Below are 26,709 nucleotides of genomic sequence, written 5' to 3'. Positions count from 1 at the left end.
ACGGGTCAGCAGGAGGAAAATGGTTAAGATGGAAGAACTTTAAATAAGTCCATCAACAGAGGGAAACGCTGCATGACTAACACATTTAACTCCAGAAATATCACAGGAAGATCGTCTTATTGTCAGCAGGGATCTGAAAGTTTCCAGTAAACACTGCAAAAACAAAATCTCACCAAGTAATTTTTGTTTAGTTTTGAGCAAATATAATACACTTGAAATAAGACTAAACTAACTTAGAAATAACTTTCAAGCAAGAAATATAATCTTGTTTTAATAATATTTCATGCTCAACAGACTGTAAAGATTACAAAATAAATTAATAAGTCAAATAATACGACATTTTATTAAAATAGTTTTTGTAAAAGCCAAAGCAGCTTCAGAAATGATCTCCCTCCTGTTCCCATTCATTAAAATAACAAGCCGTACCTGGTCGGACAGCAGGCTGCTGCCCTTGTGGTTGTGCTGGCCGTCCAGAGCCCACTGGCTCAGCATGTCGTCCGCGGTGATCTGGACCGACTTGGCCAGCCAGCTGTCGAACAGAGAGCTTTCTAACGGAAACGACTTGGACAAACCTGACAGGACAGAAAAACAAAGACGAGTCACATTTCTGCTGAACTTCATTACAACAGAATTAAATATACCTTATTAATCTCCAGGGGGAAATTGCTTATTAGCTAACAGTTTCTTTAATATTAGTGCTAGAAATATAACCAGCAATTAAAACTTATAAAGTACATATCAAAGAGCAGAGGTGGGCAGAGAACCCAAAAATGATACTCATGCTGTATCATTATTTAAACAAAGCAGCTTTAGTTGCTCGGCTTGCTAAAGATTTGTTGTATTTAATAGTTTTGTTGTTGTTTTCCTTTTTAACTAAATTCTTGTTGTAAATCTGCAACGTTCCCAAAATACCTGAAATACCACAGAGGAAGTTTCAGAGAAAAAGGCTCTCCTGTAAATCCTAAACCGCCTGTAATAATCCGACAACAGGACAGCAGGAGGTGCTGTTAGGGTGCGTTTAACACCAGCTATCCCCCCCCCCCCCCCACACACACACACACACACACACAGCGGCTGTTTCCATGACGCAGCATGCCTCTGCAGGAATCAGGAGAGCTCTGAGGGAGGGAATAGGTGACGAAGGAGAAAACAAGAAACGGGGAAGAGGTGTGAGGAAGGAAACGACAGAGCAGACCAGAGGGAGGAAGGAGGAAAAGAAACACCCACATGTCACCTGGTGGAAGGTCGCTATGGTTACGGCTCGGGTTAGAAACCAGAGGGACACGTTTCACACTAAATAAGATATTCATGGGTTTTACTTCGAAAAGTATCTGCAGGTCTCAGAAAATCAGATTTAAAGGGGCAGTATCATGTAAAATTTTCTTTTTCAGCTTTGCATCATGTTATAATGTTTTTCCCTCCATGTTAATCTCCATGGCAACCATTCAGCTGTTGATACACCTGGGTGGACCTTCAAGGCTCCTCCCCCACTCAGCTCCTCCAGACTAGCCAGCAGCAATTAGCAATCACCCACTGAGCTCATTATAGGAGCTGCTGCTCAGAGCAACGCTGGTAAAAACGTTAATAGAGGAGCCATGTTGGGACGGCTTCCTGGAGGCGGAGCTTCAGAAACAGCAGGAGATTTAAAGACACAGAGGCCCAATTTCAAACAGGAATCAGGAAGTAAAACTTGTTTTAAAGTCCTATTTGATAAACATAAGCATGTTTACAACAACTGAAGGTAAACAGTTACTGGATTATGCAATAGAACGGCCTGGAAATCACAATACTGGCCCTTTAAGACTGGAAGTGTGGCATCACATGAGAAATATGTATTTAGAGGAAGCAAACAAGCAAAAAGCTTTAAACATCAACACCATTAACATCGTTTTTGTTTTACAATATAAAAAAAAAATTAATTTATCGATGTTGACCTGGAGCTAATAACCTGCTGCTTCAGAGAGAGAAAAGGTGGATCTTCGTCTCTGAAAACACAGAGGAAGAGGCAGGACCAGACCCGACAGGGAACAGATGGCTTGACACACAACACCCACACACACACACACACACACACACACACACACTGAGAGAGTGAGATATGAACACATACGGCATGCAAAGGCAAACACAGAGACGGCACACTGAGAGCAGCATACTATATATATAACACTGATAATGGACGGCGGAGTCAGACACGTAAATTGACCCTGGTGAAAACAACAGCAGCAAACCAAACACAAACACTGACTTATTTGTCATGGAAACGCAATTTCTGTGACCGTATCCCAGCATGCATGCCGCGTCAAGTTGCAGTTCTTATCCCCTTTGCGGTCAGGTGGAAGAAAAAGAAGCAAAATAAACAGGAAGATGGGGTTTCATAACACAGAGCCAGATGGACAGATATGGGCGACAAATCCAGTGAGAAGACAAACAAGGACGACTAGAAATGGAGATAAAGCACAACCAGACCAGGCTGCTAGTTATCACAGTTTACTGATGTAAACACAAACAGCTCGGGTGAAGAGGAGACAAACTGTGACTGGGTTTTATACATCCAGACATTTTCTACCGCCAGCAGTGATAACAAGAAACATCCTGGAGAAAATTTTAAATCCATTTTGGTTCGTATTTTGCACCCTGACCTTTAGTTTCTCTCTCAGGTGTCTGATGCTCAGCATCGAGTTTCAGCAACGTGTAAAGTTTCCATCGGTGAGGAAAGTTTCAACAACTCAAACAGTTGAGCTATAAAACCTACAGAAGTTCCATCATTAATCATCTCATTCATGTTGCGCCCATTTAAAATACCTGCTGATCAATTCCTTTGGCTCATTAAACTGTTGTAAATAATGTTCTACTTTAACGTTTGTAGCCTTGCATTACAGGAAGCATGTGTGTGTGGGTGTGTGTGTGTGTAAGTAGACCTTAGTCAAGAAAATCTATATAAAGTGTGGCAATGAAAATCTCCTTAAATATATTATCAGCAAGCAGAGTCTGGATGCATAACACCTCAGGCAGTGTTTTCAGTTGTGATTTAACATTTAGTGCAGATCTGAATTTATAGTATTTATAATTATTAAAGATGATTTTCCTCCTTCAGTCCGGTCGACCCGGTTCTACTGGAACCAGAACTCCATCACCTGCTCCACCTCCAGCTGCTGTGGTTCTGACCCAAACCAACCTGTTCCCCTCCTGGCCTGTGGGGGCGCTGCACCAAGAACCACTGAAGGAAACCACACAAAAACCTCTGAAGACACTGAGAGCAACTTCCTTCTTCACCAGATGGAAACAAGATGGAGGCGTCAGATTTTAGTGTTGGAGGATTTCTCTTTAGTCTTTGGCTGAAGACCAGGAGCCATTTCTGCTGCTAGCGCTAGGCTAGCACGTTAGCTTTGGTTGTATTTACCCAGAATGCCCTGCGCTGTAGTCCACTTCCTGCTTTTGGAGCGGTCTCCGCTCCGCTTGGCGTTCACATTCAAACTGAACCAGACCGAGGTTTGGAGGACCAGAGGTCAGAGGTCGATTAGCATTCACACCAAACCAAATGAACCGGAGTTTATGGAAAAATGGACCAGAGTCGGGTTGAAGCGGGCTAAACAGGGTCGGGCTGAAGCGGACCGGGTTGAAGCGGGTCGGGTTGAAGCGGGCTAAACGGGGTCGGGTTGAAGCGGGTCAGGTTGAAGCGGGCTAAACAGGGTCGGGTTGAAGCGGGTCTGGTTGAAGTGGGCTAAATGGGGTCGGGTTGAAGCGGGTCAGGTTGAAGCGGGCTAAACGGGGTCGGGTTGAAGCGGGTCGGGTTGAAGTGGGCTAAATGGGGTCGGGTTGAAGCGGGTCAGGTTGAAGCGGGCTAAACGGGGTCGGGTTGAAGCGGGTCAGGTTGAAGCGGGCTAAACAGGGTCGGGTTGAAGCGGACCGGGTTGAAGTGGGTCGGGTTGAAGTGGGCTAAATGGGGTCGGGTTGAAGCGGACCGGGTTGAAGCGGGTCGGGTTGAAGCGGGCTAAACAGGGTCGGGTTGAAGCGGACCGGGTTGAAGCGGGTCGGGTTGAAGTGGGCTAAACGGGGCCGGTGTGAATTCAGCCTGAATCAGGTCAAAATCTAATGGTTTTAAATTGTCGTTCCTGTCAGAAACAATCAAACTAATTGTTGTTCTTGAAGTTGTCGACTCATTTATGACAAATTAACTGAACATTTTCACTGCGTTACAGTTAGACCATCATATTAACTCTTGTATTTCCCACTGGGTCTCTGTAAAGTAACTGAAGTTATTTTGAATGATCTCACTCGGCTGTGACAGCTTTTGCTCCACAACATTAAAATATGTAGAAATATTTTAATCGAGCAGAAATAAGAAACTCAGTAAAAACTCAGCCAGAGTAAAATCCACCCACACACTTTACCTAGCTCTTTAAGCAGGGAGCCGTTGTCAGACTTCCACCTCTCCTTTTTCTTGCCGGTGCCATGCTTCCTTCTCTCTTTCCTTTTATCCTTCACTCCATTCTGCTTCCTCTTTTCTGCCTTCTGGGTTTTCTCTGCAGGGAGACAGAAGACGGGCTCAGGTTAGGGATTTAACTGATCTATTCAGTTTAAGGTAGATTTAGCTGGAAAGTAACAGCCTGGGGAACCAAATCATTCCAGGTTCAAGCTGCACACTCATCAGAATCTGGTTTCCTCTTTCTGTCAGCGTTTGATTCTTCAACTAGAGCCTCATTTACATCTGGGAGAAGCGACACAATGACAAAAACACTCATTCTGCACCAACATTGTAAAAATATTTTAGTTATTAGCAAAAGATATGACTTTTGGGTGTCCAAAGTGAGGCGCAGGGGCCATTTGTGGCCTTTGGATTAATTTTGTGTGGCAATTCAAGAATGGCACAAATTTGGCCATCAAAGACTTTTTAACATTTTCCTTTTAAGAAGATTTAAATTTGCCACAGAAAATATCCTAAAAAGTAACAAACACACCAATTTTTTCTTGCGTTTTCTTTATTATTATTATTATTATTATTATTATTAATGTGTCATTAGTCGGGCCACACCCCTCCATTACATTTGTCTAAATATGGCAAATGTAAAAAATATTTTTTACTTTCGTTGCTGGGATTAAAGTAAAAACATTTTATAGCTTAAAAATGTTAAATAAATCCCCAAAGTTAAATAACTGTAAATATTAAGATCAATGTAAAATATTACATATGCAGGTAAAAAATTCAAAATAATAGTTTAGCAATTTTACATGAGGAAGAAAAATAAAATTCTGACCCTGATTACTTTCTGCTCGGGGGTTTTGGGTCTCGATGCAAAAGTTTGTACACCCCTTTATTACAATATGACAATATTTTGACCTCTTTAATTAGGACAAAAACAATACGCAGGGGAGAATTAATTATATATATATATATATATATATATATATATATATATATCCAATTTAAAAATATTAATGTTGAAGGGGCAGTTTTGTGTTTTCCATATGACATTTTACAGAACAATCAAGTAACTGTTACTTGACATCAAAATGTTTTATATATCACATATACGCTCTGTCTCTTTAAGAAGCTCCTGTTCTTTTACAGCACGCTCCTCCATTATGCTGCTAGCAGCCGTCCTTAGAGCGTTTCAGTGAGGAGCTAATCGTTCCACCATGTGTTTCCTGACTGCTGCTGCCGCTAGTCTGGAGGAGTGGAGTGGGTTAGGGGTTTCCATGGAGATGAAAGGATTTGTCAATCAAAGCAACACTTCAGGCTTGTTTCTGGTGAGGGAATAACTACTGGGAGTAGTGATGGACTCTGACCTGAACCTCCAGAGCCACATAAAGACAGTTACAAAGTCGGCCTTCTATCACCTGAAGAACATTTCCAGGATTAAAGGACTGATGTCTCAGCCAGATCTAGAGAAACTCATCCATGCCTTCATCTTCAGTCGTATTGATTATTGCAACAGCGTCTTCACAGGTCTGTCCAACAAATCAATCAAACAGCTGCAGCTGATCCAGATGCTGCTGCTGGCGTTCTGACTAAAACCAGGAAGATAGAGCACATAACACCAGTTTTAAAGTCCCTCCACTGGCTCCCTGTAGCTCAAAGAATAGACTTTAAAATACTGTTGTTAGTTTATAAATCACTGAACGGCTCAGAACCACAATACATTAAAGATCTGCTGTTGTTGTATCAACCTTCCAGACCTCTCAGGTTCTGGTTCTGGTTCTGGGGATGCAGAACGAGGAGAAGCAGCATTCAGCTTCTATGCACCACAAATTTGGAACAAACTTCCAGAAAACTGTAAAACAGCTGAAACACTGACTTCTTTTAAATCTCAACTAAAAACCCACCTGGTTAGGATTGTATTTGAAACGTAATCAATTACAGATTTATTGATGGAACTTGACTTCATGATTGATTCTATATTGCTTTGTGTTTCTGTGTTTGTTATGATGTAAAGCTCTTTGAAATGTCTTGCTGCTGAAATGTGCTATACAAATAACATTTGATTGATTGATTGATTGATTGATTGATACCCTCACTGTAGTACATTTCACTCATTTGCCAATAATGCGGTTTAGAGGAGACTTTGAGTTTCATTTAGTCTCAGTTAAAACGTTTCTTAATGTGTTAAACAATGAAGACACATTAAGCAGTGTGTTAAATTCATGCACATTTTGATAAGTAGTGGATTTAAAAAAAATGAATAGACCTTTCTAATTGAATCCTGTAGCTGCTTTTCCTGCTGTGCAAACAAAAGTTTGAGTTAAAGCTGATAAACGACCTGATAAAAGCTCCGACTATAAAACTGGATAAAACGGCGAGAAAAGCTTGTTACAAGTTCCTCACTATGTGACAAGTTATTCATGTTTGTTCTGTGCAGCCAACTGTAACTTTCATTTGTTCCAGAAAATTAAATGAATAATTAGCAAAAAAGGGACAGAATAATTTTTCTTTCAATCATAAAATATATATTTTTGCAGCTCTATTAGAAACCTACACGGTTTGTATTATTGAGAGAGGAATCAGAGCCGTTGGGCTCCACATGGAGCAGATTAGCAGAACCACCTGGGGATGTTTGCAGCCACAGCGTGGAAACGCGTCGTCACCTTCGCTAAACCTGGCTTACAGAGCGCCTCGTTCCCTCTGACGGCCGCTACTGAGACTGACCAGTTCACCGGTTCTCCCTCCAGGACCAACCTGTGCACCTTAGAGAAACCAAACATTTTCCAAAGGACAGAAATCTAATCAATATAAGCAGTGGATTTTATATGGACTTATGTTTAAATTGCATGCCTTGTAATCGCTCACAGCTTCCTCCACTTCTGAGCCTTAATCAGCCTGAGTCATTTACGGTTTGACTTACCCTGATTACATCACAAGATGGCGCCGCCGTTTGACCCAGTTACTACAGATGAAAACAGCGACACTGCAATGCTACGGATTTCATAATGGTGAGGGATATATTAAAGGTTTCTATGTACACAGAGTGAAAGCACAGTAGCTAATCTTTTTAAACGTAAATGGTTTTATTGTCTATGGATGTTTAGCTACGTCTCAAACATTTTGGTTCCCAAACCTCCATAAATACTGATTCTCCTCAGCATGTGCAGAAAGTATCAAACTGAAGTTTTTCTCTATATGTAAGAGTTTCAGATGTTAAATACTGGAGAGTGTAAATCCTTCTGCTGCTTCAAGGACACTCTGAACTTGAGTGAAGGTTTCAGGTGAATGATGTTTTTTAGTTTTACTAAATGATTGGGAATTGCTGCAAGTACATCCACCAAAACTCTCCTGGTTCAGCAAAAACATAAAATAATCTGGAAAACCTGCAGAGTTAAACTCCTGGGAAACAAGAGCACAATCTCCCGATCTCCCAGGGACAGCTCTCCTACATGTTCCTCTGTTCTTCCTAATCTGATCTTGTTCTTTTAGAAAAGGAGGAAAACTAATTTTGGGTTTTTCAAGGGCAGCTGAAGTCGCCGCTGCAGAGTGTAGAAAGTTTCCCCTGCAGGTTGTAATCTCTGCACAAATCCAAGCATCAGCAGTAAACGCCTCCAGCGTATTCTCCCCCATAAAAAAGAAAAGAAAAAGATGTGTGCTTTTCCTGATTCTCTTTTGTCCTTTCTCTCTTCTCTGCAGCATCATCCTTCCTTCTCTTGTTTAGAGGTAGAAACGCCACCGGGGGGTTTATCTCTCTGAAGTGTGTGATTAATTTTCTCTTTTCGCGGCGCGTGAAGCCATTGTAAGGCATTTCTTACCTGAGCTCATTAGTGCATTGAAAGTTGTTTTCCTCCTTCCTGCCTGAACTTCTTTACTTTTCCCTCTACAGTCTCTTTTCTTCCTCATTACCTTCCTTGCCCTCGCTATCCTCCTCTTCGCTGTATTTTTAAAACTCGTACTTTTCCACTTGCTGAAAGCGGATCAGAGGCCGATACGGACCGCTGTCGGCTTGTCACCGGCGGCTCTGAGCTGGAATATAAATGTGGAGCGTTTTCTGAATAACAATAACACCTCCAGCCTGCGTCTGCACAAATTTAACAGGAACACTGAGACGAAAACATCCTGTGCTTAAATGAGCAACTGCTCCGAAACGATTAATCGTGATTAATCGATCAATGAAATAATCGTCAATTTAGTAATTAATCATCAATTGGAGTAGAGACAAAAAAAAAACACTCAGAGTGGAAAATAAGGCAAACTGGACAAAATGTAAATATTTTCATGATAAATCTGTTTGACCAGAACTTCTGAAATAACAGTTTTAGTGTTTTTGGTTCAAATTCTGTTAAAAAATGAGATAAATAATTCCTATTAAGCACCTTTTGCTGTCCAGTTAATAATTGGTTAATTAAATAAACGGATCAGCTCTACACTGTATTGATGTTAAGGTCTGAGTTTTTCACATGTTGATGTTCACTAAAGGCAATAAAATGTTGTTTAAAAAAGACATTGAATTGTTTATTAGCATTTTTATTTGCTAATTCTCCATATTCACAAGGTAAATAATTTTTTTAACTATTTAAAAGCTTTGAAATAATGAAGCATTCAGCTCATTGATTGATATTTGATCTAAATATGTTTTATTCTTGATTTTTTCTTGTATCTTTAAGTCGGAGCTGCAGAGACTTTTCTCTGCCCAGCCTTGATAGCGACATGCTAACGGTTCAGAGCACGACTCATGCAACCCCGACATGACAAACATGGAGGATAATGGACGGGCCAGCATGAGACAGGCAGGAGGTCAAAGGTCAACTGTTCTGATTTAGGCAGGTGAGAGGAGAGATGTGGAAACAAAAGATCAACTCGGAAACTGATTTTCTAGACATGTTGCATCTTATTGTTTACATCTGGAAGTTTTGTCCAACGCTGGAGAGCAAAAAGATGATTCCTTTCCATCCATAGCGGCGCTGCTGGGCAGAACCGTTAGCTAAATGAAACCTGGAGATGTAAGGATTATTGCAGTGAATAATAAAAATATTAAGTGATCACTGTGGTACATTAGCTACCTCTGCTATTAGCTAAGCTAACACAGCGGTGGTAGATTAGCTACTTTAAACCCCTGCTCTACTGATGATTGGTCAGTTGGTGTTTAGGTCGCCTCTTGTGTCTTGTTAGAACCAAAACACAGAATTCCACAGCACATCTACATGTTAAGATCATCATAGTCAAGCTAGCATAACTGAGCTACTTTCCTCTCTCTTGCTATTTCTTCTTGACCTTCTCCAGTTGTTGTAGTGTTGACCATTAGCATCAAAGCACTGCGTCTATTTTTCCTGTATATATCAGGTGAACGTTTAAAACTTGGCGTGTTATGTTGACAACTTAGCAGCTAAAACCAATGCTATTCATCGTTAGCGAGCAGCTTCTTGCTGCTGATCTCCAGTGTTTGGCCAGCTGGTTTTCCTGCTTTATGCCCTGTACAATGGCTGCTGGACACGACAAGAGTTTAGTTGTTGACTCATCATCCAGAAACCACTTGCTGCATTTTGGTTGGTTGTGCAGGAGGCTCCAGCAATGCTTTTCAAAGATGTACAGTTGTATAATTGTGCATCTGTTTGTAGCCCCTTTAATGTGTGAGTGTTAACGTCGAGGTGGGGGCGTGGCCAGCAGCAGCTTGTTTGGATTTAAAGTGACAGAGACCCTAAAACAGCTCAGAATAGGCAGAACTGATAATTTACTGTAAAATATGTAAGTTTTGTATATTTTGTTTCGGCCGTAGATCTATCCTAACCTGCTCATCTTTAAGATTCCCATCCTGCTCCGGTTGGTGGAAACACTGGTTTCATTACAAAACCAAAATATGAATTATGGTTTTATTTCATCGCTGGATACTGATGCATCTATCGGTTTGTGTGAAAGAACAAACCAGCTAAACAACCGTCTTTTTCTTGCCAAAATAAAACTGCAAAGAGGAAAATAAATACTAGGAGGATCCTGCAAATGAGAGAAAATCACAGCAACAGATGGAGGAGAAAGATAATTAGAGGATGGAGAGAAGAAAACAGGAGGGGAAAGATGGTGAGTTACACGACAAATCATTCTAGCAGACAAGCTCATTCTTCACTCTGCTGCTCTTTATCACACACACACACACACACACACACACGCACACACACACACACACACACACACACACACACACCAGCTATTGGCTCTAATCTAACTCCTGTGGCAGTGTGAATAGATATGGCTGTTTAGTGCCAGCAGCTCCTGCTACCTGATGGCAGCAATCTGCTGAGTCAGCAGCTCTGGAAGAGCGTGTGTGTGTGTGTGTGTGTGTGTGTGTGTGTGCGCGCCTTTGCGAGTGAGCTACTGAGCAACACAAAGGGGGGGAGAGTGAAAGTGTTTGTATTTGATTTAATTGAGCGTGTAGATGTGCGCCGCCCTCCTGGAGGATGAAGAGCGCCGCAGACGAAAGTTCAACGTCGTTACCGTTTTGTGGGGTTACCATGACAACGAGCTTTCGCCCATGGCGGGTCGCGACTCTTCCAGCTAAAGAGGCTCCACATCATCTAAATAACAGCCGTCATTCAGCAGCCACAGTAATAAAAATATGATAAATATATATTTCATGTAACGTTACTGGAGTTTATGGTGAATTTTAATAACTCGTTCAGAAGCCGGTGTGTTTCTCTGCATCGTTCAGAGACGCCATGGAGGCTTTTCATCGAATTCATCCCGTTTTCACCACAAACAGTTCAAATATTATTATTGTAATTATTAGTAGAGTTTAAAACTTCCAGCTGCGTCTCACTGGGCCGCAGGGGCAAATTTTAATGGATCTGTTTATAATAATTTTAATATCTGAGATTAATTGAGTTTTCCAGTAAAGCAGTAAAATGAATTTTATTTTCTGTTTCTTGTCATTTTCAGTCTCATGATTCACGTTTCTTTCATAGTTTTAGTAAACTCTTTGCTTCCATCAGCTTCTATAATCGATCGATCAATCAATGACTATTGGTGCATCACTGCAGGCGGGGAACTAATCCACCTCCCAACCCGTTTTTTTTTTTTACAAATTTATTATATTTAATATCCGTTTCCTGCTTTGTGCCAAAATGAACCCAGGGGCCAACATTAAAACAAAAATAAAATATTACTGAGAATTTTTCTCTTTTAGCTGCAAAACAGTAAATAAAACATATAATGTTTTACGTCTTAATGACAGTTTACAGTCACTTCATTATTTTTCATTATTTTCTAGGGAGGCTCTGATCAGATTTCTTGCTGCCTGGATTGGCTGTTAATTTTTCGCTTTACGTATAAATGATACTAAATTATCTGGCAATAAATTGACCTAATTTAGATGTAACAGACATATTTGACCACATATCTAAAATCAGTTTCAGTTTCCTGCTGCAGCTCAGCTGCTGCTCGCTGTGACAGTTCACCGTCTGGAGGTTCAGCGACTCCGTCTGAAATATCACCTCCAGTAGAGGCGGTCCAACAGCGGGAGCAGAACCGGCGTCTCGCTCCGCAGCTCCAGACTTGAATTATTGTTCATCTTTCTGACCGTGTTGGAAGCTGCGCTGCTCTACCTGCTGTCTGGATCCGGACGTCTTTGGTTCCTGCGTTGAGCCTCCATGCAGCCAAATCAATCAAGTGTTGGGTTTTTAAATATCTTATTAGATTCGTTGTGTTTCGCCCCCGAGGTCATTTCCCGCCGCAACACGCAAACGTCCCGGTTCACTCAGAACGTTAAAGTTCCTCACTACAGGACTTGATGCTGCGCAGCGAGAAGGCAGGAGGAGAGCAGCTGCAGGCTGAGAAGGAGATACAGGTGATCGGCAACTAGAGACGCTGATCGATCACCGATCACACACTTGCACGGAAATCGGCCAATCGATCGGCACACCTCTGTTATTTTCCATATTTGTAAGTCTATAAAGTGTTTTTAATTTATTCCCAGTAATGAAAATACAAATATGTTTTTAGAAAAAGTGTAGTGGATGGGTCAAATCTGTGTTGTATTTTAAAGGTTCAGTTGAAGAAAAAGTAAAAATCTTTCCATTATAAAAACAAAAGAATTGGGAAAGTGTTGGAAGGCCACACAGAATCCATCCAGGGGCCACAAATGGCCCCCGGGCCGCACTTTGAACACCCCTGATCTAAACCTTCACAATCATATTTACTGTCAGTCCAGGTAAATAAGACTTGTTTAAGAAAAATAAAATATATACAGTACAGACCAAAAGTTTGGACACACCTTCTAATTCAATGGGTTTTCTTTATTTTCATGACTATTTATAAGGCAATAAATCCACTTATTAACCTGACAGGGCAGGTTGACCTATGAAGTGAAAACCATTTCAGGTGACGACCTCCTGAAGCTCATCAAGAAAATGCAGTTTTGATGCCTTCAGTGTGAATCTACAATGTCAATAGTCATGAAAATAAAGGAAACTCTTTGTATTAAAAGGTGTGTCCAAACTTTTGGTCTGTACTTTATATCAAACAATGTTGAGTGTCATTCTGTTGTGGAAAATCCTTTTATCAGACAATAAAATGATATTTAAATAATCATATGCTGCCGTTTTACCTGCAGCCGTTTCCTCCTCCAGCAGCTGGATCTGCAGGTGGAAGATTTTCTCCTGCAGGTCGCAGAGCGTCAGCTTCATCTTCTCGCGCCGGGTCACCATGTAGCACAGGTTACGCACCTGGAGCACATTTAAAGGCACAGTCACCCTTTTTCTGCCACCGACAGCTCATTTAGAAAAACACGTTTTAAAACACAATATTGTAAAAACAATAAATTGGTCAAATTTTCTGCTTCACAACAATTCAAATCAAAAAGGCGGCAGCTTATAACAGCAGATGTTACATTTTATTTCTTGTGTTTTTTATTAGAAAGCCGCCGGCGCCTCTGATGTCGTTACGGCTGCAGATCAGAACCCCAGTCTGAATTATCGGGTCTATGTTGAGCTCATTCAGAGGATCTGAGGTTCTGCTTTGCTTTGGCAGGAAATGAGAAACGAATCCAAACTAATGGAGAAAATCAGAAACGGAGCCAAATATGGAAAAAATAATTTCTGGAGTTTGTTTGCATCTCCACAATAATTATTATTTTATCAGTTGATTGAATTTTTACAGAGCATCACTAAATTCAAGTAGTTTAACCAAAGTTATGATTGTTTAGTTATTAAACTGGAGTAAATGACATATTTTAATATTATCCTGGCCAATATAAACTGGTTAGGAGGAACTGGATCGTACGAGTTTACATCGCTGATCTGATCGATCTGTGATCTTTGATCGGGTTTATCCGGGTATTGTTTTGTCCAAACAGCCGAGGGGCGCCTCAGGGTCACGCTCTATCTGCCGGGCCGGACGGATCCGATCCACACAAACACACATCAGATAAAAATAGCTCCCAACTGGGACACGATGTGCAGAGCCTGGCTTTGATTAGGACACAGAGCGAGAGCCGATTCCAAAACAGCAACGGAGAAACGGAGCGAGAGGAAAGAAGAGAGTCGCTTTGTTTTCATTCAGTTTCAGGAATGATAGAAACAAGCTAAGCTAACCATGCTAACAGTTAGCAGGAAATGAACGCTGGCTGTTTGAAAAACTGCAGAATTAAACTGTAATTAAAAACTGATCCATCAGGATCATTACATCACTTCCTGCCTGGGCTGGAGGAAAAATACCAGCCAGTCATGCAATGTTTTGTAGGCTGTATAGAAATGTTTTCCATAAAATCATAGATTTGATTTTTATTCATATTTTACAAACAGGTTAAAAACAAACAGAAATTATTCTGATTATCAGACAAACTAAATGCAGGTGTGTTGCTAATCACTGTTTCTGTTGTTTACACTTCTCCAAACCAGCTAATTAATCATTTATATTAGCAAGTTTCTGTCTTGAGTAGAAATATAAGCAAAAAATATAATTTTATATTAAAGAAAGGGAATAAAAAAAGCTAAGAAAGACTTTATGTTTTTCTGTCAATTGATTTGAGCCTTTGAGTTTCCAGCATATCGACTAAAACCTGCACTACTTACTAACAACCAGCATCGACTGCTCACACACACACACACACCCCTACACACACACACCACTGTGAGGAAGTAGGCAGCTAAAGATCAGGATTATTGATCTCTAATTGGCCCAGTCTGGAGAGCCTGGCTAAGCGCTAACCAGATGAAACTGATTAGCAGAGAAGATGCGATGAAACGCTCACAGCGTTGATGTTTGGTAAAAGTTCAGTATTAATGCTTTGCTGATCATGTTCCTCTGATCCTGCAGCAACATGTTTTCTATTGAGACATTCATAAATTCGACAAGCAGCCATGTTGGAATTAGAAGTCGATGGTTTCAGCCCAAATATTTCATGAAACCTCTTGAGCCGTTCCGGTCGACACGGAGCTGATCCTCAGTGTTTCACATAAATAAACTTATTAGCATTTAGCCGCAGTTATAATACACTAAATTCATTGGAATTAAAATTTTTTTCTTTTCTTTTTCTTTTTGCCGTGGTGGCGTAGCGGTTAGAGCGACCCGTATTTGGAGGCCTTCAGTCCTCGACGCAGCCGTCGCGGGTTCGACTCCCGGACCCGACGACATTTGCCGCATGTCTTCCCCCCTCTCCTTCCCCGTTTCCTGTCACCCTGCTGTCATATAAGGGACACTAGAGCCACAAAAGACCCCCTGGAGGGGTAAAAAAAAAAAGTTGTTTGCGACGACAAGCAGTTCTGACAAAGTCTCTATCTTTGTGTTTTTGGCAACACCAAAGTTCCCAGATTGATTGGCAATAAATTATTCTTTACTGAAATAAAGAATAATTTATGCTGATGCATAATTAAAATACAATGCAGAACTGCTAATAATTTCATATTCTCTTGGGCATATCATGGTGGTAAAAATAAGGATTTTAAATAAATAAACAAATAGAGATTTGGGTCGAAGCAGAAATCTTCTTTAGCCAAACATCAAACCCAACAAACGACTTCAGAAACTCTGGTTTTAATGAGTTAAATATCACTAGTATTAGTTTGTATTCCTGTATTTCTTTATGAGATAAATTTCAGTTTATGACAAACTTGGTCAGCTTCAGTATTTCTACTTAAATCAGGATGAGTGTAAACTTGTTTCCCTTTAATCAGCAGCAGTGGGAGTTTTTAATCTGACCTGAAGCTGAGCAACAAAATCAGACATAATGCCAATTAAAAATAAGCATTTGGCCCTAATATAAGAGACATATGCATGAAAAAGGATGACGGGCATGTAGAAAATAAAGGAGGGCATTAGGGAGTGAGGAAGGGAGGAGGAGTGGACTGAAGGAGAAGAAGAAAGGATGGAGAAGAGGTAGCGAGGGAGAAGGGAGGAAACGTGGAAAGTGGGTCAGAGCAGCGAAGGATTCAGTCGACTGAAGCTTCGTGAAGCTGATGTGCAGAAACACAGATAATCAAGCCCACACTCCAAAGTCTATCACTTACGCACAAACACACACAAACTACATGATTTATTAGCTCCTGGTACTGTCGCCTTAGCCCCGCCCACCTGGGGGGATCCATGGCAACATCGCCCACCAATCAGAGAGCAGATGTTCAGCTTCGGCCTCTTGTCTCCATGAGCCGTTTCCCTCATTACTGGGACTTAAAATATTTGTTTTGCTCCAAAGTGAAAACCTTTAATGTCTTTAAAGCCTGAATGTTTTCTCTCACACACACACACACACACACACACACACACACACACACACACACACACACACACACACACACCCACACACACACACACACACACACACACACACACACACACACAGGTGTGTTTTACTGAAGCACTCTGTGGATGTACCATGTTGGATCACAGCAGATTAGCTTCTATCTGCACTGACTGAAGTTTTAAAACCAACATAAATATAAAAACCTCTGGACAGAACTGGAGACGAGTCTGTTTGTGGAAGACGCTGCAGTTCTGAGCTAAATCATTTTCCCTTTACAAATTACTTATTCTTACATTTTTGTCACTATGAACACATTGCATCTAAATGCTTACAAACGGAAATCTCCCGTATGTGACAACGCTGGAGCACAAAAAGACGATTCTTAATAATTTAGTGAAGTGCGCTGAAGCAAAGGGAAAAATAACGCAGAAAAACTCAAAGCTGCTCATTTTCTCCTTTCTGTGCGTCGGCTACGCTACACACAGACTTGTTGCCATATCAACTGACAACAACAACACTGCTAATATATCAGCAATCAACACCAAAAAACACTCAAACGTTTCTCAAAGAACAGAACATTCAGCCGGTTACAGTTTTATGTTTTCTAAATGTTTATTTTGCAATTATTAATAAGTTATCGCTGTGGTAGATTAGCTACAGTTGCTATTAGCTAAGCTAAATTAGCCAGCTGGCCACCGCTGTGCAGTACCTGCTCAACAGATGATCTGTCAGAGTTGGCGTTTAGGTCACCTTCTTTTATTTTCTAACTGAAGCGAAACACAGAATCCCACAGCTCATCTACATGATGAAATCGTTAGTCAAGCTAGCATAACTAGCCTACTTCCCTCTCCCTTGATATTTTTCTTAATTAAAACTTCTTCCTGACCTTATCTAGTTGTCGTAGCGTTGACAATTAGTAGCAAATCACTACGTTCCTTTTTCTTTAATATATCATGGATACATTTGCGATTTAGCGTCTGCAACTTAACAGATAAAACCAATGCTAGTCATCGGTAGCAGGCCGTCATGCTACAATGGGTCCATTTGTTCAAGATCAGACAAATTTTAATATTATGTTAACTGCAATAATTGCAAAATGAAGCTTCCAAACCTAATAACCATCAGCTATAAACATGAACCTCCTCTGCTAGCTACAGTTAGCCTACTGCTAACTGCAGCTAGCTACAATCTGTAAATACTTAAGTTCCCTCAGAAAACAGGTATAAATGCCTATTTTCATCAAAACACCAAATGTACCATCATATTCAATAACTCACGCTGGAAACCATCTTAGCAGCGCCGCAGAAACTAACATTAACTGTTATCCTTCTAGTGCAGCCAATCAGCAACAAGGAAAATAAACGACGCTCCTGGATTGGCTGCTTTGCAAACCACAACCAACAGCATGTTGAGTAATGTTGCGCCTTCATATTTCAACTTCTGCATTTTGAATATTTTATTTGTGTTTATAAAAAAATCCACAGAGGCAAATCGTCCATGAATAACCGAACCGTTAACGCTTCTCTGTATTTCCCTCTGGTCTGGAAACACAGGGATGGACGGCTGAGCTAATAAAAACTCACGATGGCAATAAAATATCTTGAATCTGTTTGGTGACTTTAAGGCTTTTCAGGATTGAAATAAAAGTGAGAGTAACTTCCATTGCACATGAAAGAGTGGGAGCCTTTGGAGCATGTGCAAAGGTTTCAAAGTGAGGCAGTGGATTATCGTCCTGGACAGATCGTAGCTGAGAGGCTTCGGCACGCCTTAGTCAGAGGATTTGACTGGACCACATCGGCCTGATATCTGCAGAACGGCCCCAGGCTTTGCTGCCAGAATTTCAGGAAAGTTATTTCAATAACACACACTGACACACACCGACACACACCGACACACTGCATCCCACCAGCATCACAAAAGCAAACAGGATTCCAAAATGCTACTGCGGTGACCAAACCATGCTCTGCATTTCCCTCCAAGCACATCATTGTCCTTTTCCAGGCAAAGTGTTGCTCTCATCTTAAACCTGATATCTGGCAATAAATGATGACCCATCATGGAAACGCTGATGGTGTTTAAACATCTACAGAGACTTTTATAACAGCAGAAACCAAAAAGAGCCTTTGAACTCCTCTAAGGACAACAAGACTTGATTCATTAACTTCTTTCTTTTTAATAACTTCTTTACCAAAATAAATCCGGAGCAGATAAAACGTGTGCACACGCTGCATGAACACACTCAGACATCCTGCTGAAGGAATCCAGAGAGGAAGTCTGGATTCCTGCCAACACAATAAACTGCATAAACCTTGTGACACAAACACTCCTCTTCTCGCCCCTTTCATTCCTAAACAATCACACATGCTTTTATGCAATTTTCCTTTTCAATGTGAACTAATCCTCTTGCTGCTTTCTGAATTAATTTCCTTCTTTCTCCTCCTTTGCTGTCATTCAGCTGCCTGACTGTATTTTTCCTTCTTACCTCTCTCACCTTCTTACTTCTCTCTTTCCTCCTATTTATAAAGTCTTCATGCTCAGACCGTGTCAAGATGGAGGGCATTCGCACACTCACTCATTAAAATGCAGAGAAAGTGTGTGGAGGCACGACTCCACATCTAATAGTAAATGTTTAAAGATCGAATCCCAGTGATGAAAACCTCATTACTCCTAAGAACTCATCCTCATTGGACTGAGGTTCTACTGGGCCAACCCTTTCACGTCTGCAAACAAAACAGGATTTATGGAAGGATTAAATTGTCTCCAAAAATCTCACTTGACAATGAAACCAGACGGCGTGGATTGGCTGTCTGCATGCAGAACGCGTAAAGCCTGACAGGATTAAGGAAGAGGCTTGTATGAGCATCTGGAAGTTTCTAGACACGCTTCTTTAAAGAACCGTTTGTTGTGCAAGACGGAAACAAAATCCTTTCTCTGCAATCAGGTGAGGTTTGCACAAAACGAGTCCTCACTGTAATCTGAATTTCAATAAGGAGGCTTAATATTAAGTACACTAATAATGAAATTACACTTTTATTTCTTTTAAAACCTGGACTGCATTTTCTGAAAGTGATTAATAAAGTAAAATAACTAATAAGTGGAGCTGCCGAACATCTGAAACCAGATACTTCCATTTGCTAAATCCCAGAATAATACAAGAGATTTTATTAAAACTTTGAAGATTACTACAGCATTCAGTTATTAGGGAAAGCCCAGGTGATGACGCCTACGCTTTGAAGCTCCTGGTTCCTTCACAACACTTTAGTCAAATGGAGACATTTGAACAAAGTTCATCCCAAATGCCTGATGGTGCCGCGTTCGTCTCAAACAATTATAAAAAACTGAAATCACGTCGAGTTCGGGAAGAAAACGGGTTCTGTGTCCCAGAGAGGATTCCTGGTTTAGTCTGAAATGTGACTCAAACCCAGAACAAAAGCTAGAGACGCTGCGGAGATGCTAGCTGAAGCTAACTGGTCCCATAAAGATCCGCCCCCAGCTTCCTGCTGGAGGCCAAAAAGCAGCTCGCTAACGATGACTAGCATTGTTAAATCTTAAATGTAAGCCTGGTATGTGAAAGAAACATAAACACAGAGCTTTGCTACTGACTGAAAACACAACTAGATAACAAGATCAGGAAGAAGTCTGAATGAAAAAAAAACAAAGAGCAACAGAGAGGGAGATAGCTCAGTTATGCTAGCTTGACTATGACAACGTTAACATGTAGATGTGTTGCAGGATTTGTTGTTTCTGTTCAGTTAAAAAACAAACAAAAAGGCCTAAACAGCAACTCTGACTGATCATCACTAGAGCAGGTGTTTAATTGCACTGTTAGCTTAGCTAATAGCAGCAGTAGTTCATCTATCACCACTGTGTTAGCTTAGCCGAGCTACACCTGGTTTGAGTCACTTTTGAACCATAATAAATGAAACATCGAAAAACATTTGAGGTGATGATTTTGGCACCAATAAAGCCTTTGAGGTGGAATGTGCTGTACAGATAAACTTGATTGACTGGTTTATTGATTTATCCACACAGTTTTTTCTAACTGGTTGTTTGAACCTTTTCTCTCTAAAACTGAAAAGTGGCTTCATGAAAATCCCAGCAGATCCAGTTTTACGGCACCATCACTGGGCCACGTTCGATGTCATTTCAGTCCAACGTCTTCCTTCTGCATGGTGTTTGTTAAATTCAGTCATTTTCTTGGCTAAAATGTTGCAGAGGAAGTTTTTCAGACTCAGTCGGCAGCAGACGGCTCCACACAGCGAGGTGTAAAGCCTAATTAGCTGAGTTTTATTACGTGATCGGTGAGGGGTCAGCGGACGTCTGAGGAATGTGTTTGCAGAAGCTCAGCGAGCGCAACAGGGAGGTTTTATTCCTAATGCCTGGAGAGGCTAGCTTAGATAATATTATAGCATGAGGAACATCATCAAAAAGCTTTTTGGAGTGAAATCTTCATTTGGGAAGTGATGCGTTTACTGGCAGCAGCGGTGAAAGCTCAGCTGACTGTAATCTTTGCAACCTTTCCAATTAACTTCAATTTATTGGGCTTTGGATTTACACACTGAAGACAAGCTGCAGTTTTACACTAAACCCACAAAATCACAAAGTCAGGCTGGTGAACACTTTAAAACAGATCTGAAGAGTCGGTCAGATTAAAAGATGGTAGTAACACACGCACACACACACGTGTAAAATATGCCATCATGCTAAAACAGGACAACCTGAAACACAAAACTGAAATAATATGTTTAGCAAAGTTAATTACGAGGAGAAAAATCTTTTCCAATAAATAACATTGTCTAATAAAATCTTCCTTTGGCAACTTTTAAGCTCCTCATATTCCAGCAAATAAACATCAGCTTCCCAGAACTGACTTTAGAAAACAGCCATAAACAGCTGAGGCTCCCTGGCAACACTTACATTTCAACTGGAGGCAGTTGCACTTTAATAATGCGCATGTCGGTGATTTATCTGTTGGTTTGTGTTCTTAGCTTTTAGAGCATCTTGCTTTGATGCGTATTAGACTAGAGTTTAGAGTTTATGGGATCTAAAGTGGTCGTCTGGTATCAATTCAAAGGCTGAAACTCACAGTTTGGACAACGATTAAACGCTGCACTTAAAAAATTAAATAAAAACTAAAGGTGGAAATTGATTCTGATTCTGAATGGCCATCTCACTTTTAGCATCAGAGTCATTTCACCAACAGCCCTGGAGCCAAAACACACAAAACCAAACGAGTTCAGAACAACAGCGACGCTTTGATGGGTCTATTAATCTGGCAGGAAACTTCAGTTTTTAGCATTACACTAAATATAAAACTTTAAGCTAGGTCTGGATAATAAATCAATAACAATATATGTGATCAATATCAGTAAACAGAATATTTAGCTGCACAGCATTCTGGGAGATGTAGGCAGAGGAAAGGCCTTTGCTGCTCAGCAAGCTAAGCTAACTGCAGCCTGAAGTGACCCAATAAAGATTTTTTTTGCCGGGGCTTCCAGGTAAATGTTCTGCAGTGTGAACGGGGAAACGACCTGGAAGTGCCCCGCATGCGCAGTAGAGGGCGCAATAACATCAGCGTTCTCTGTGTTCTGCCAACTGCTGTAAAAAGAAGAAGTGCTCAGTGTTTGTGGAAGTAAACATGGAGGCTAACGGTGGAGCTTAGCTTACACATTTGAGGTTGAAGAGCAGCAAGTTAACAACTTAACCCTCATATAGTTCGTCATGGTTGTTTTTCATCAGGATGCAGAATAGTGACGTTTGTCGAGTATCAGTGACGTTCAGGTCGGATAAACGCGACCTGGACGTTCGGTCGCATTTGAATCGGATACGTATCGAACACCCAAGTGGCCCGGGTCGCATTCGAAAAGAATCGGACCTGTTCTGTTCAGACTGATGAACATATTGGATACAGGTCGCTTTACGGCAAAAAAATTGGAATTGGGTCATTTCAGCCTGACTCGCTCACTCTTTGTTACCTAGCAACAACCTGCTGGGTAGCATGTCGTTGCCTAGCAACAACCTGCTGGGTACCGTTACATTAAAACCTTTTATCTGCCACCATCAGTGGCTAAGCTAACTAGCATTAGCATTCAGGACAAGCTCTGCTAGCTGCAAGAGGGGAGGTAGATGAGGAAGAGTGATTGACAGCGCTAGGACCCGCCTCCTGGCTCTGATTGGTTGTTTCTGGGAGATCAATTTTTTATCTCTTTCATAAACTGTTACAACATGGTGACAGTTTCAATAAAGTTACAAACTGCAGTTTTAAAAGATGAACTCTGCAGAAAAGCTTTTAGTTTTTAGGAAAAACTCTGGAGTGGACGGCGCTGACGGGCTCAGAGGATATAATGAAATCGGACCTTAGGGGGCGCTGCTTGACGTCAGGCCCAGTGAAGAGACATTTTATGGCTGAGCTGTCAGCTGGAGCGTTTCTGAGACCTTTGTGTAAAATATTAAAAGCCTGGGTCAACCAGGAGGGGGGGTCCTTCTATCTGATCCCATTACTTATTGATGCAGCACTGTCTGTGTGTAACTTAGCTACGGAGCCTGTAGGGGTGGGGGTGTGTGTGTGTGTGTGTGTGTGTGTGATGCCAGGAACTGGTCAATATATGGTTAATAAACAGAAACACGTCAAAACGATAAAATCCAAAACTGATCAACTTTAATTTGCAACTTTATCCATCCATCCATCCATCCATCTTCTTCCGCTTATCCGAGGTCGGGTCGCGGGGGTAGCAGCTTCAGAAGGGAGGCCCAGACTTCCCTCTCCCCGGCCACTTCTTCCAGCTCTTCCGGGGGAATCCCGAGGCGTTCCCAGGCCAGCCGAGAGACATAGTCCCTCCAGCGTGTCCTGGGTCTTCCCCGGGGCCTCCTCCCGGTGGGACGTGCCCGGAACACCTCACCAGGGAGGCGTCCAGGAGGCATCCTGACCAGATGCCCAAGCCACCTCAACTGGCTCCTCTCGATGTGAAGGAGCAGCGGCTCTACTCTGAGTCCCTCCCGGATGACTGAGCTTCTCACCCTATCTCTAAAGGAGAGCCCAGCCACCCTACGGAGAAAACCCATTTCGGCCGCTTGTATCCGCGATCTCGTTCTTTCGGTCATGACCCAAAGCTCATGACCATAGATGAGGGTGGGAACGTAGATCGACCGGTAAATCGAGAGCTTCGCTTTTTGGCTCAGCTCTCTCTTCACCACGACGGACCGGTACAGCGCCCGCTTGACAGCAGACGCTGCGCCAATCCGCCTGTCGATCTCCCGCTCCCTTCTTCCCCCATTCGTGAACAAGATCCCGAGATACTTAAACTCCTCCACTTGGGGCAGGACACCCCCCCTGACCCGGAGAAGGCACTCTACCCTTTTCCGGCTCAAGACCATGGCCTCGGATTTGGAGGCACTGATCCCCATCCCGGCCGCTTCACACTCGGCTGCGAACCGCTCCAGCGAGAGCTGCAGATCACGATCTGATGAAGCCAAAAGGACCACATCGTCTGCGAAAAGCAGAGATGAGATCCTAAGGCCACCAAATCGGATCCCCTCAATACCTTGGCTGCGCCTAGAAATTCTGTCCATAAAAGTGATGAACAGAATCGGTGACAAAGGGCAGCCCTGGCGGAGTCCAACTCTCACCGGAAACGAGCCCGACTTACTGCCGGCAATGCGGACCAGACTCTGACACCGGTCATACAGGGACCTGACAGCCCGTATCAAAGGGCCCGGTACCCCATACTCCCGGAGAACCCCCCACAGGGCTCCCCGAGGGACACGGTCGAACGCCTTCTCCAAGTCCACAAAACACATGTAGACTGGTTGGGCGAACTCCCATGCACCCTCCAGGACCCTGCCGAGGGTGTAGAGCTGGTCCAGTGTTCCACGACCAGGACGAAAACCACACTGCTCTTCCTGAATCCGAGGTTCGACTATCCGACGGACCCTCCTCTCCAGGACCCCTGAATAGACCTTGCCAGGGAGGCTTAAGAGTGTGACCCCTCTATAATTGGAGCACACCCTCCGGTCCCCCTTTTTGAACAGGGGGACCACCACCCCAGTCTGCCAATCCAGGGGAACTGCCCCCGATGTCCATGCGATATTGCAGAGTCGCGTCAACCAACACAACCCTACAACATCCAGAGCCTTAAGGAACTCCGGGCGGATCTCATCCACCCCCGGGGCCTTGCCACCGAGGAGCTTTTTAACCACCTCGGCGACCTCGCCCCCAGAGATTGGAGAGCCCAACCCAGAGTCCCCAGGCTCCGCTTCCTCAGTGGAAGGCATGTTGGTGGGATTGAGGAGGTCTTCGAAGTACTCTGCCCACCGACCCACAACGTCCCGAGTAGAGGTCAGCAGCACACCATCCCCACTATAAACAGTGTTTGTGCTGCACCGCTTCCCCCCCCTGAGACGCCAGAATCGCCTCGAAGCCGTGCGCAAGTCTTTCTCCATGGCCTCTCCAAACTCCTCCCACGCCCGAGTTTTTGCCTCAGCAACCGCCCGAGCCGCATGCCGCTTCGCCCGCCGGTACCCATCAGCTGCTTCCGGAGTCCCACAGGCCAAAAAGGCCTGATAGGACTCCTTCTTCAGCCTGACGGCATCCCTCACCGAAGGTGTCCACCAACGGGTTCGAGGGTTGCCGCCGCGACAGGCACCGACAACCTTGCGGCCACAGCTCCGATCGGCCGCCTCGACAATGGAGGCACGGAACACGGTCCACTCAGACTCCATGTCCCCCACCTCCCCCGGGACGTGTACGAAGTTTTGCCGGAGATGGGAGTTAAAGCTCCGTCTCACAGGGGATTCCGCCAGACGTTCCCAGCAGACCCTCACAACACGTTTGGGCCTGCCAGGTCTGACCGGCTTTCGCCCCCGCCACCGGAGCCAACTCACCACCAGGTAGTGGTCAGTGGACAGCTCCGCACCTCTCTTCACCCGAATGTCCAAGACATACGGCCGCAGATCCGATGAAACGATGACAAAGTCGATCATCGAACTGCGGCCTAGGGTGTCCTGGTGCCAAGTGCACATATGGACACCCTTATGCTTGAACATGGTGTTCGTTATGGACAATCCATGGCGAGCACAGAAGTCCAGCAACAGAACACCGCTCGAGTTCAGGTCGGGCGGGCCGCTCCTCCCAACCACGCCCCTCCAGGTCTCACTGTCGTTGCCCACGTGAGCGTTGAAGTCCCCCAGCAGAACAAGGGAGTCCCCAGGAGGAGCACTCTCCAGTACCCCCTCTAAGGACTCCAAAAAGGGTGGGTAATCTGAACTGTCGTTCGGCCCGTAAGCACAAACTACAGTCAGGACCCGTCCCTCCACCCGTAGGCGGAGGGATGCTACCCTCTCGTTCACCGGGGTAAACCCCAACGTACAGGCGCCGAGATGGGGAGCAACAAGTATGCCCACTCCTGCCCGACGTCTCTCTCCCTGGGCAACTCCAGAGTGGAAGTATGTCCAGCCCCTCTCAAGGAGACTGGTTCCAGAACCAGAGCCATGCGTCGAGGTGAGACCGACTATTTCTAGCCGGAACCTCTCGACCTCACGCACTAGCTCCGGCTCCTTCCCCACCAGAGAGGTGACATTCCACGTCCCAAGAGCCAGTTTCTGCAACCGAGGATCGGACCGCCAGGGTCCCCTCCCTTGGCCGCCACCCATCACACAGTGCACCCGACCCCTTTGGCCCCTCCCACGGGTGGTGGGCCCATGGGAGGGGGGGCCCATGTTTCCTCTTCGGGCTGAGCCCGGCCGGGCTCCATGGGTAAAAGCCTGGCCACCAGACGCTCGCCATCGTGCCCCCCCTCCAGGCCTGGCTCCAGAGTGGGGCCCCGGTGACCCGCGTCCGGGCGAGGGAACACCAAGTCCAATGTTTTTACTCATCATTGGGGTCTTCGGGCTGCACTTTGTCTGGTCCCTCACCTAGGACCTGTCTGCCTTGGGTGACCCTACCAGGGGCATGAAGCCCCAGACAGCATAGCTCCTAGGATCACTGGGCCCTCAAACCCCTCCACCACGATAAGGTGGCAGCCCATGGAGGAGTTTGCAACTTTAGAGCACATATTATATTCCTAATGACAAATTTATGATAAAACATATCAGTTTTCATGCATGATTAATGTATGGAAGGCCATCTGTGTCAAACATGTGTAGGTCTGAGCTGTGTGTGTGTGTGTGTGTGCTCTGCTGCCATGTTGCTCCTATTGTCTTTTCAAAGTGATGTGAATTCAAGGTTTAACTTCCAGTGAATTATTTATCTCTGCAGCAGCCTTGGCACCTGCACCGGCCAAGGGTCTGAAAATATGTACCACCCCCCCCCCCCCCCCCGCACACACACACACCCCCACACACACACCTCACATCTATGTTTGCACACACACAGAGTATAACACACAGCCGTGCAGAATTATAGAGCCTGAGCAGATATAAATATTTATGCCTCTCTTGCCTCATATTTATTTCATATCAGAGGGGCAACAGGGTCGCGAGGGGGGTTAGTGGGACATGAAAGAATCCTGAAGTATTCTGTTTAACAAATTCAGATTTGAAGAAGTTGGTAAAAAGGGCCGTA

The 26,709-nt window shown here is 43.5% G+C and overlaps 1 protein-coding gene across 3 annotated transcripts in view; it reads right to left on the bottom strand.

Moving 5' to 3' along the window:
* jade2 (jade family PHD finger 2) overlaps positions 1 to 26,709 on the bottom strand; it is a 155,614-nt gene that overhangs the window by 6,732 nt on the left and 122,173 nt on the right. For all 3 annotated transcript variants that reach the window (XR_003597285.1, XM_028031502.1, XM_028031503.1), the window contains exons 11-13: positions 13,020 to 13,137; positions 4,395 to 4,526; positions 427 to 572 (exon numbers count right to left, since the gene is read on the bottom strand). Coding sequence is in view for 2 of the 3 variants with exons in the window: in XM_028031502.1 (XP_027887303.1) it covers positions 427 to 572; positions 4,395 to 4,526; positions 13,020 to 13,137 (396 nt within the window). In the remaining variant the exon portion in view is untranslated. The remainder of the gene's footprint in view (positions 1 to 426; positions 573 to 4,394; positions 4,527 to 13,019; positions 13,138 to 26,709) is intronic.

Source organism: Xiphophorus couchianus, chromosome 11, assembly GCF_001444195.1.
Source record: "Xiphophorus couchianus chromosome 11, X_couchianus-1.0, whole genome shotgun sequence".
NCBI lineage: Eukaryota > Metazoa > Chordata > Actinopteri > Cyprinodontiformes > Poeciliidae > Xiphophorus > Xiphophorus couchianus.
This window is presented reverse-complemented; position numbering and strand designations above follow the sequence as displayed.